We start from the raw sequence: 12,490 nt of genomic DNA, 5'->3' as shown, positions 1-12,490 counted from the left end.
TATCACTATAATTTCTCCACAGCACTTTATACTTTCAATCAAATATCTGCAAAATTGATGCCCATCACACTCAGCTGCAGTTTTCTGCCTCATATACTTACACAATACTTTTAAAAGAAACACTGTTGGCATTTCCGTCAAAGCACAGCTGTGCATTCAAATCTGCTTTCAACTCTAATTTGAATACTTCTTTTTGGTTTATATTTTTACACAGTTGATATATTTTTTTGTCTTTGTCGGTGGAGCTGCGCTGTGGAAATGTGGCTCCTGGCAGCCGTGCATCGAGCCTTTCTCCCTGAGAGCTCTCGCTGAGCAGAGAATGTGGAATAACCAAAATAAATAAATAAATATTTCTGCAAACCAAGCTCAAAACTACGGGCTCACTATACGCACACAGCGGCTAGGAGTCGGAAATGAATAATTGATGAGGCAGGTTAGGCAGTGTGTTGTAATGATAAAGAGTTAAAGATGTAGGTGGAAATTCAATCAGGATCTCAGAGCTGAGCAGAGGTGCTGCTACCCGAGGGAGAAAAGAGGTTGCAGGAGGAGAAGATTGCTCAGATAATTTTAGAAGGTTAGGCTGTCCGGATGGGGCTTCATGAACATCTGAGCATAGCTGCAGAATAATTAACCTGCACTCACAAACATGAGCACATAATTCTGACTTAATGACAAACATGAAAGCAGATGAGGCTGATTTTGCTCAGCAGCCTGAGCTCCTTCACCCTTTTCAGTGAGTTTGTTCAGTGTCTTTTCTTTAATTCTTATCTCTGCACAACCTTACATACATTTACTGTTTAAACATTAACCGGCTAAATTCTTGGGGCATTTAATATATATTTGATTTTTCTCTCCTTTGAACTAAATTTAATTTAAATTTATTAGCATTTCTTCCACTGCCATCATATTCTTTGCATTGCAGCAGCTCTGAGGACGGCATTTAGAGCGTGAATTCAAATCATCTTCTCCACCAAAGAATGACATTGACGAAACGCCCTCGATCAGGCCAAGAATTTGTATTTGAATAACTGCATGTATTACTAAAGAAGAGCTCATTTTTATAACCGTGTCTGGGCACAAATTTACATTGTAATACAGTCAGTGTAAAGTATTTTCACCTTCATCAGACAGAAATATTCACCCTTACACATTATCCCTACCAGTGTTGGTCAAGTTACTTGAAAAAAGTAATCAGTAACTAATTACTGATTACTTCCCCCAAAAAGTAATCCCGTTACTTTACTGATTACTTATTTTCAAAAGTAATTAATTACTTAGTTACTTTTAAAAAACACGATTTACAACCTGAATAGGTGATAAAGCGATAGATCGTTCAGCCCAATTCTACTTTTTCTGCATAATCCATCATACAAAATGTAATCAAATGGAAAAGTCTCTTTTTTTTAACTTGTTTTATTAGTTTTAATCTTTTAACTTTATGCATCAAGCAAAAATTAAATTATATGCAACATTCTCTGACTGGAAGAAATTTGTTTAATATTTAAACCTATTTTCTGCACATTCCAGCACATAATTATTTTTTTGTGTGTGTTTACACTCACTCTTTCAAATAGATGCAAGTAAAACACAGCAGAAAATAAATAACATCAAAGACTCAGCGGTCCTTTTGCTCTATTTTCACCTGTAAAGCAGGAGTAGGGTAGACGGAGGTGTGCTCTGGTGCAGGTGTGCCGCAGCGGTCAGTGGAAGGATACGGCAGCTTCTCTGTGAATTTCCCATTACATGGTAGCACACTCGGTGCTTGTTTAGGGGGGTTTTTTTCGCTGTAAAAAGAAGTTTTCTTCCCACACACAACAGACACCAATGTTTTTGTCACTTTTTATGGAATCAAACTCAAAATAAGGTCAGTGCTTCCACGCTTTAAACGCTGCACACTCATACTCTCTCCCACAATCGATATATGATCCACTGTTGATCTGCACACAGCTGTTGTCATGAACGTCACACTCACTTACGTCACTGTCATGAGACATTCTTGCAAAAAAATCACGGTTTTAGTAACGCAGTAACGCAGCATTCCTACAGGAAAGTAACAGTAATCTAATTACCGTTTTTGCAATAGTAATCCCTTACTTTACTCGTTACTTGAAAAAAGTAATCAGATTACAGTCTGCCCATCTCTGATCCCTACACACACAAACCAAAGTTTGCCTCAGCTTTACTTGCACTTATTTGGACTATAGTCGAAAACACAAAAGCCCAACAGAGTCAGAATCTCCCCATCCATTTATTTTTAAATGAAAGCTGAATTTTTAAGCATCTTCGAAAGCCTCAGCAGAATGACAACAAGCGGCTTCACGAGGGAGATTTGGTGGGTCAGACTTCAACCACATCTGCATTTCTTTCCATGTCAGCACTGTGTACAAAATATGATTTATTAACATCTGAATTTGTGATTAACTGCTTGTGAAAACAGGAAAAGAAACCAAAAGGAAAGGATACACTTTCTTCCAAATGTCCCAGTTGCTCTTATATTTGCCCCCTTTTACTAGGTTTTAGGAACAAGGATCAATTATTTAATACCACTTGGAGCAAACTGGTTGAGGTTAAGATGTTGAGATCTCTTCTTTTTAAAGTTACAGACTGTTTTAATATGAAGGTGCTGGAGAAAATGTTTGCTGCACTATGTCTTTTCAAACGCACTCAGTTTAGATCCCAGCGACACACTGTGCGAATACCAACAGTGACCTATAAGACATGCAAATCGCAAGTGCACACACACACACATGCACGCACACAGCTCTTCCACTAACAGCATCAAAAAGACTGAAAGCTTTCTGATTTTCTAATGTTGAAATGAACACTGAAAAACCCTTGAAGGCAAGAAAATCTATAAAAATATGATCAATTTATCTTTAAAAATTAAAGTTAAATCTGGATTACATCAAAAAAGGGTGGGTGCGGGGGTATATGAATGAAGCTCAGCCAAGAGTACTGACATCTGAAACTTGGTTAGTGGGGCATCTGCTTTAATAACGACAATAATATATCAACACTGGGGAGTCCGTGTGTGCACCGACAGAGCGCCATCATGCGGTGAAACGAGAAGCTGGGCGAGTATAAAAGCCTCCAGTGCGAGGATGCTGACAGAAGAGGCAACTGCTTCATGTCAGACTTCGACCTGAACGCGCCAAAGTAGGTGGATGCGGATTAATCAGTTCTTTCTTTTGTTTTTTCAATATCTCAGACATTTCCGACTGGAAACCACAAACAAACAAAAGATTCAAGCAAAAGAAGAAGAAGAAGAAACGCGCATTTTGGAGCTCTGATCTCTTTTAATACTGAATGCATGAGGAGAAAGAGATGGGGATTTTTGAAGCCGCACCTGCGCACCTGCGATCTCGAAGTTATCCCGGTGGAAGAAGTGGATAGTTTTGCGAAGTAGCTCGCCCTCTTTTCCCTTCCCCGCCTGCAGCCGAGTCATGCAGGTCGACAACAGCAGCTCCTCTGGAGCTCTGACAGGGCTGTGCGGAGGGGAAGAGGATGAGCGCAAAATCTCCGAACTGGTCAGCCCTACGGGTGCAGCCTCCTCTTTTAACCTCTCATTAAACTGCTGGCTTCACATACTCTCTCAGGAGTCCTCGTTGGATCTGCACGGAGACAGCGCCAATCTGGCAGTAGGTTTGCTTACCTTCTTGTTTGTTTGTTTTTTGTTTTTTTTCTACAAGTCCAGTTGGATCAGATTAATAAAAAATGAAACGGTAATTGTGCATGAATCTTGGAGATAATGTTGTTTCTTTATTCTGACATTAAAGGTTATACCATTTTTTTAAACAAGTCCCACATCTTCAGAATATGTTTCAGCTTAAAATATCTTACCATTTATTATTGCAGCACTCTGTAGCATAACCTGTATATAAAAGATGACACTGCCACCATGCCACTCATTGGTTTGGTAAGTCTGGAGCTCAATGTTTTCACAAAGTGTCATCTGAGCTTTTTGAAAGGACACCCACCCTAAAGAATAATCTGCTTTGTCATCTTTTTGGACTTGAAATAATTATAAAATAAATATTATTTGCATATAGTGATCTTAAAACTAGCATTTGAGACAAAAAATAGACTCAATAGAAAAGCTTTGCCGAGGGTGTGACTTTCCCCCCATAGACCAGGCATTAGAACATTAGAAAGAATGCAGGTTGAATACACTTCCACGTTTTTTACTCCCAGAAGCTTTAAATTATCAGGTTGGAAAAGTCTCAGATTTTTGTTTTCAGTTATGTTTACTGAAAACACCCTTCAAGCACAAAACATGTATGTGTGTGTGTGTGTGTGTGTGTGTGTGTGTGACAGGTACGAGTTGTCATTGCCCTGGTTTATCTGGTTGTATGTGTTCTGGGGCTCGTGGGTAACCTCCTGGCACTCTTCTTGCTTCACTCCCGTCGCCGTGGATACCACCACTCCTCCATTGACTGCTTTGTGATGAGCTTGGCTCTCACAGACCTCCAGTTCGTCCTCACCTTGCCCTTCTGGGCCGTGGACACGCTGCTGGACTTCCGCTGGCCCTTTGGGCAGGTCATGTGCAAGATCGTGAGCTCGGTCACCACCATGAACATGTACGCCAGTGTCTTCTTTCTCACCGCCATGAGCGTGACACGCTACCGCTCCCTGGTTACTGCTCTGAAGATGGAGAGCCCAAGGAGCGCCACCGCTCGGGCCAAGTGGGCCAGCTCAGCCATTTGGGTGGTGTCTCTGGTGGCCACACTGCCTCATGCTTTCTACTCCACCACTGTCCAGGTTTGTTGAATCAGTACTCAACAACTAGTCTGCCTACAGTGCATGCTCTGTGTTTTGGATAAGGATCCTCTGATCTCCCTATTTATGTTTCCAGGTTTCTGCAGATGACGAGCTCTGCTTGGTTCGCTTCTCTGACTCCGACTCCGGTCACTGGGACCCCCAAGTCCTGCTGGGACTCTATCAAACACAGAAGGTCCTTCTGGGTTTTGTGGTTCCCCTTATTATCATCTCTGTGTGCTACCTCCTCCTGCTGAGGTTTATCCTGAGCCGGCGCATTGTGTGCAGCATGGTAACCGGGAGTGCCACCGAGAAATCTGAGTGTGAGAGAGGCCGCCACCGCCGCCGATCCAAAGTGACCCGCTCCGTCACTATCGTAGTTCTCTCCTTTTTCATCTGCTGGCTGCCCAACCAGGCCCTCACCTTGTGGGGGGTGCTGATCAAATTTGACTTGGTGCCCTTCAGCAAAGCCTTCTACAACACCCAGGCCTATGCGTTCCCCCTGACTGTGTGCCTGGCTCATGCTAACAGCTGTCTGAACCCAGTGCTTTACTGCCTGATCAGAAAAGAGTACAGAACTGGCCTAAAGGAGCTTCTCCTGAGAATTTCTCATGCAGTGCAGCATGTTTTCTCTCTGTCCCTGAGGGGAAGGAGAGTGGAGGAAGCACCGCCCAGCATGGTTATGATACATAAAGACATTAATATGTGATTTATTCAGAGCAAGAGAATAGCCTGACATTTTTGCAAACACAGTTAAATGTATTTTGATTGTGTGTGCTTCAGGGGTGCTGGAAGTTGAATTTGGTCACTTTCTGTGCTAAACCAGTCTAGCTGTTTCCATCTCTCCCCAGTCTTTGTGCTAAGCTAGGCTAAATGGCCGCTGATTGTAGCCTCATAAATAGAACGCACATCATCTAAATGTTAGCAAGAAAGCCACTACGAATATTCTGCCAAATGTTGAATGTTTGCTTTGTAATTCAACTCTGTATGCCATATTTCTTTGGTGTCATGCGTGACATATTAAAAGAAGAAATAAAGTGTTTAAGTAAGGCATAAGGCCACTCTGTTCAAGCAGGAGCTTTGTCATTGATTCTCAAAGTCTCTGGAACATAATCATGAGTACCAACTAATAAATCAGTCTAAAATCTGACTCAAACAGAGACTTGTTAAGCAAATCTTGCAGCAAATTCTGCAACAGCAAAGATTGTAGAAGTATCATTTTTACGGGAAAAAAGGTCTTTAAAACTTTTATGAGCCAAAGTTAGTAAGCCTTTTAACCATTTTAAATAGGTTTCATACTGGTAATTCTATATATGTAGTTCCTGTGCACTGGTAACCATTCAAATTTGAGTTAATTAACTTAGGCTTTAAAAATTATTTCATAATCTTTCTTTGGAGTTGTCTGCTTGAGTCCTTGAACCTGACCATTTTCAGAGGAGTGTTTTTTTGTTTTCTTTAAGCCACTTAACACTGACCTGTGAATCACTCGAGTTTAAAACACATCTAACTCAAGGAATAAATCAATGTTGTGTCTACACCTAACAGACAATTAGCAAAGAACTAGTTTAAATTGTATCTTTAGCACTTTGTTACTAGCATCCTGTTGCAAAAACACATCATGTGTTCCCATTTCTTCAGCTGAAGCAAATAAGATATTCTTAAGAAAGGAAAGCAGCGAGGGAAGGCTGAGGTATGCCAAATTACACAACAAGTGCAACAGGTCTTATGGGGTGATGAATTAATTAATTTAGCCTGTGCTTTCTAATAACTCCCCCCGAAGTGTGTCCAGAGGTGCTTCAAGGTTACAGAGTAGTTAGGCTTGCTTCTCTGAGAGCTTTGGTTGAAATCTAGTGACTGGAAAATTCACAGTGCATGACTCACATCATTTTCATATTCATCTGCAATTTTGGTGGGGCCCTGTCAACCTTGAAGATAGCATAACCTTGTTTAACAAAAGAATAAAGGTGTATAATCCTTACTGGCTGCAAGTGGGAGCAGTGGGCCAAATTGCCCCCCATAGCATCACAGAGCCAACCAGTTCCTTTTACTGCAGGAGTGAAGGGCTCATGTCTTTCCTCTAATGCAGCACCCGTGTGTATGTTTTATTTTTGTTATGCACTTCTGTGAAAAAAACTATTTGCAAAAATACTACAAGAGACTTTGGGCGTTATGTCCATTGTTAAACTGTTCAATCAGCCTGTGGCCTGTTTCTTTTTCACTGCTGTTTGATGTTTGAATAGATGATCTGCAAAATGATTTGTTTGTAATTTGCGTCTTAATTCCCCACAGAGACCATTATGAGGACTTGTTACAGTTTCATCAGGATTAACGTGTGAAATATTTTCTTGTGTTATTGCTGCTAATTAATCCACCGCGCAGGAATCTGCCGGAGAAACTCGTCTCCAGGACATTTTGGCATTCACATTCAATGTTTGATGCTCGCCTCTGTGTCTGATTTCCTGTCCTGCTGTGAATTGTTTTGTGAATACACGTGTGTGCTGTGACATTAAATAAAACAGGAGAACAAGAGTTTGGTGACATCTCGGGAAAGTTAATCTCTCCTGCGGCATCACGAAGACAAGGTAAACGAGTCAGCCACACAAAGGCTCTTGCACGTTTTTGCCCTTTAGCAACCTTTAAATTTTGAACGGAAAACTATCTTCAGCCACTCGCAGACAGTTCCTGACATACAAATACCACACACACACACATACACATGAGCTCCACCACACCGTTTTCATTGTGCGCCACTGTGGTTGTAATTATTTCCCAGCCCTGCTTCTTACATCAATAATTACTTGCCTGATTCATTCAGCAGGCTCTCTGTGAGCTATGATGTTGCTGTCGGGTCACCAAGGGAGCCTGCATCTTCCAGCTGAGAACAGCAACAATCACAAGTGCTATCTACTCGAGATCCTTACTCAGACTATGCACTGTTATTAAGCACAAAAAAGTCTTCTGTTATTTGAAAGGCTCCTTTAGAAGAACTCACTTCACAACTCACCGAGAGCAAAACAACAGCCACAGCAGCTACAGTTCATCCACTCAGACCCTGGTGGGACTTTCTATTTCAGAGCCAGTTCACAGAAAAACATCTAAAACAACAGGGTACAAAGCACGCGTGCTCGGCTATTCATCTTCAAGTGCTGTACGGAGAGGAATTTCACAGTCCTGCTGATGAAAACCACTCGAGGAAGTGTCATCCGTAAGTGTCCACATATGGCCTTCTTGGATTACTGATTTATAACAAGTGACAAGTTTATTTCCCAGGTGGACACAAACATTAACACAGCTTATGTGCTGCAGAAGAAAGCTACAAGGATCGTAACACCATCAGATATGAAGCGAGCAGCATGCTTAAAAAAAAAGAGGATTTAGATAATGTCAAAAGAATAATGTGAAAAGTAGAAAATAATGGACTCCATAGCTGGATTCAGTGGTTGTTTGAAATCACAGAGACACAGTTTGAGCTCAGAGGAACCATAATGCTTAAAAATGCAAACGTAAGGACAAATATTAATCATAGATTTATATGTGTTGCATGGGAAACAGATTTCACCATCAATTTTTCAGAAATCTAAAGCTGATGTTAACTTAACCTGAAAATGTGTTCATCAACTTTTTATCATCATCATGATGAAGAATCTGATCCTGCTGAACGCTCCAGTTTCAAGGTCAAGTGCAGTACAGTGTAAAAGTCTTGAGCCACCTGATTTCTTTGTACTTCCAGACTTACTTAATTCTTTAAAGTGGTCTTGAGTAATAATTCTCCAAACTTTCCGAAGAGCTTTCAAAGCTGTTCCCATTTCTTTTCTCTGACAGGCATAAAATAATATTTTTGCGCCAACAAGGTGACTCCCAAAGACCATGGCACCATGGTGTGCACCGTATCCTTAAAACATTGGAGGAAATTGGACAAGACGAGGACAAAAGAAGAACTTGAAGATAGACTTCATCTACAGCAGATGATCAGTATCTGAAAGTCACCTCCTTAACAAATAGGGGGGGGAAATCCAGCAAAGACCTGACACAGCACTGGAGAGACTCATCTGATGGAGATCTTGTCAAAATTAATGTAATTATGAATGCAGAAAAGCCTCCTCAGATTTTCATCAGTCTTGTAATACCATCTGGAAAGCTATGACTGGCAACAGCTTCAAAACACACACACAAAAGTGCAACATCAGTAATGGATTGGCTTCCCCAGATCCCGGAACATTAGAACTGTGCAAACTCTGTTTTTGCCTTATAAACTGTATTTCCAGGCATGTTTGCGTATATTCAAATAAATTGCTGCACATACTTCTCATGGGTGGCCCAAGACTTTTGCACAGTACCGTATATCTCACACAGTCAACCTCAGGGGACACGCAGTGGCCTTCTAGAGCTTTCAACCTCATGTCACAGGTATCACCATGTTTGAAAGTCCAGCTTCTAATCATGGTCCTCATCATGGAGAGATTTCATCACTGAAAGCTTTTGAAACACCATTAAGTGGAAACATTTCTTAAGTATCAGTTGTGGAGCTTGTTTACCTGTAAAAATTCTTAATTAATAACGTTATCTGATACATTATATCTACATGACCTTCAAAATCCTTCAACTAGAACATTTTATTCGTATCCAGGAATGATTCTCAAAAGAAATGGTGACTAACTGCCCAACAGAAGGCCACAAACATGGTTGGTTTACATGTTTTTCTCTTTTTCATGTCAATTCACCATCTGTTTATTTAACTCGTGCAGATTTTTTTGAAACTGATTTCACTAAATTCTGATCAGCCTCACTGTAAAAAAAAAGAAGAAGTACGTTTTTAATTTGTTACAGTTTGCTGGACAAAGACACATCTGTACATCACCACAATCACCTGATTTTAAATCCGACAAATGAATATATAACCTTTCAAATTTAACTCAAGGAGTTTTACAAAGAAAATTGCGTTAACATTTTAGAAATTACAGTTATTTTTATACAGAGCTCTCCATTTTCAGAGGCTTAAAAACAGTTGGAGAATTGGCTGATGAGCAGTTTCATGACCCGGTGAAGCCATGACAAAGAATTTGTATAGTTTTTCACTGTAATTCTAAATGTGAGGACCAAAGAGATGACAGTGCAAGTGAAGTTCATCATTAGGTTGAAAAACCCCAATAACATTTTCAGACAAACAGCAGAAACTTTTTGAGTGACCAAATCAACAGTGTGGTTCATCCTGAAAAAGGAGAAATGCACTGGTCAGCTGATCAGACAGAGCTTCACCGTGCAAAAGTATAATGACCAAAAACAAACTGCAAAAGCAATCAAAGAGTTTCTCAAAGCAATGGGATATTTCTCAATGGCCAAGCCGAGATCTCAGTCCAACAGAGTGACGTTTTCAGTTCCTGAAGAGGCAGAGAGAGACTCACAAACAAGCAAACTGAAAGTCTGGCAGGCAGAGAATCTCAAGGGAGGAAACAGAGCATTTGGTGACTTCCATGGATTTTAAATTTCAGAAAGTCATTGACTGCAAATTATTTTTCATCTAAGTATTAAAAACAATCCTTACGTTTAAAATTATCTTAGTTTATCTAGTTAATGCTAAGCCTCTGAAAATGGAGAACTGCAAATAAAAATGTCTGTAATTCCTGAACATTCAATTCCAAATTTGTGTTAAGCTCCTTGAATTAAAGATGAAAGTCTGCACTTCAATCACATCTTGATTGTTTGATGTAAACCCCACTGCAGTGGTGCACACAGGCAAAACTTCACAAACAGCTCGGGATTATGTTTGCACTGATTATTTAGCAATCTAATCTTCAGTGTTATTCTCTGTCTGCGAAAGCATCATCTGTAATAGCACTTTTAAGACCATAGTTATCTCCACCAATGTGCCGCTTTATGGGCCATGACGGTAAATTAAATTTGCAGTTATCTTTGATATTATGCGAGGAACACTGTGTTCCAGCGTAAGCAGGAAAAAACAAGAACAGCCCTCTCAGGGGAGTGATCCTCCAGGAGCCGTAATAACGAATCCGAATGCAGCAGTGAGAGACGTGACTCAATTATTTTATAATTAAAAGGCGACTTCCTAAAATGGTTTTCAACAAAGTCCTTTTCCTCTGTCTCCCACACAAGTGTCTGAAATTGTTTATGAAATAATGACATCAAATAAATCCAATGTGAGGATAAAAGGGTCATCAAGCCTTTAATTGGTGCCAACTGCAACTTCAATCAGGACACAGAACAAAAAAAAAAATCTCCACTGATGGACTGAAACATCAATTTAGTGCCTTATAAAATTCCCTATCCTTTTTCAGTTTGGCATAAGATAAATGTTTTTGTGAATTCATGGATAAATGCCTCCAACTGAGAAAAAGTTGATTAATTTCTTCATCGGAGAGGATGCCATGATGCAGAAAGAGGGAAGCTGGGCCTGAAAATGGATAAAAGGAAGCTTTATGACGCATGACGGTACGTTATCAGGCTTTGTCAACAGATAAAGCTTCTGATAAACTCGTGACTGTTGAGGCTCTGATGAAATAACATATTTGCAGTAGTGAAACCTGTCTAAGCACATCCTGCTCAAAGTCAGCGGTACTTCAGGCTTTAAAGAATTTCCAGTGTCTCAATCACATTTAGTTTCTGTCTTTCTTGATGTCATTCTCAGTAACAATGGTTACAGCTTCTCCGTTCTTCCTCTGAGACTCACCTGAGCTCGGTTATACTGAACGTGGAGCTTCTCTAAAGCAGCTGCAGACTCTGGTTCCACGATTTGCTCGCCTGCTTTTGTGTGACAAGCACAAGAGAGCATGAACTCCCTGACTGTATATATATTTTTGAAAGTCTGTAGCAGGGTTTTCTGACTTTTGCTGTCATTATTGGTTGCTCTCACTTTCCTTAAAAGCACTTTCCCAGTAACTACCAGTGAAATGCTTCCTCACAGCATGAAGCTACCACCCCTGATGGTGTGCCTGCTCTCTTCTAAATGAAGCACTTTGAATTACAATGGAAAAGTGTTCTTCAGACTTCATTATATCAACATTTTTAATGTGGTATTTTGCTGCCTTTGCCCTGGGTACAAATCGTCACATCAGGGCTCCGATTCTCTGACCAGCATCCCTGTCGCTGAAATCAAGAGGATGAAAAGCTGCTGCTGAAAAAAAAACAACTTTCCACTTCCTACCAAACACCAAGGAAACTCTTCACAAGTTTTTTCCTGTTTTGAAGATAACTTCCTGTGTCCCTTCTGTCAGGTCTAACACACCTTCGAAAAGAGGTATCATCATGAAGTTCTGGGAATCCATAAATCAGACTCCACCTAGCTGAGCTCATCTAAGCAAGATCTGTTATTCCTGGTTTAGAAACGCAGGTTTTATTGAACATTAGACCACTTCAACTTGAGTGAAACCAAACTGTCAAGCAAGGTGTGGCTACAAGGTGGATTTGGGTAAATTTAAGTTTTATTGGATTGTATTACTGCCTCTCAGAATATTCCTATGCAAACCAGTGAAGTTCCTGACAAACTAAAAAACGTGTGATTAAATTCAGTCCCTTCATGGTTTCAACGTTTTGATTTTTAAGTGGAATCCTGGACCTTTTTGAATGCTTCTCGTTTGCTTTGGTTAAAAAGCTTTTTTAATGTATTTTTTTGCCCTTTGAACTATAAAAATTAAATTTCACTTTCACAGCAAAAAAGGATATTGATTTCATGACACAGGTTACACATGCTCACTAAATTGGACAATGAAAAATTGGAGAA

At 40.3% G+C, this 12,490-nt stretch overlaps 1 protein-coding gene across 1 annotated transcript; it reads left to right on the top strand.

Moving 5' to 3' along the window:
- Positions 1–3,443: 3,443 nt before the first annotated feature.
- LOC308412718 (relaxin-3 receptor 1-like) lies at positions 3,444–5,671 on the top strand (the record flags this gene model as incomplete). The annotated part of the gene is made up of 3 exons (XM_080907257.1): positions 3,444–3,638; positions 4,315–4,758; positions 4,853–5,671. 3 exons carry the CDS (start codon positions 3,444–3,446, stop codon positions 5,462–5,464), a joined length of 1,251 nt encoding a protein of 416 aa, XP_080763383.1. The 3' UTR covers positions 5,465–5,671.
- Positions 5,672–12,490: the final 6,819 nt, after the last annotated feature.

Source organism: Rhamphochromis sp. 'chilingali' (assembly GCF_963969265.1).
Source record: "Rhamphochromis sp. 'chilingali' genome assembly, chromosome: 16".
In the NCBI taxonomy this organism is placed as follows: domain Eukaryota; kingdom Metazoa; phylum Chordata; class Actinopteri; order Cichliformes; family Cichlidae; genus Rhamphochromis; species Rhamphochromis sp. 'chilingali'.
This window is presented reverse-complemented; position numbering and strand designations above follow the sequence as displayed.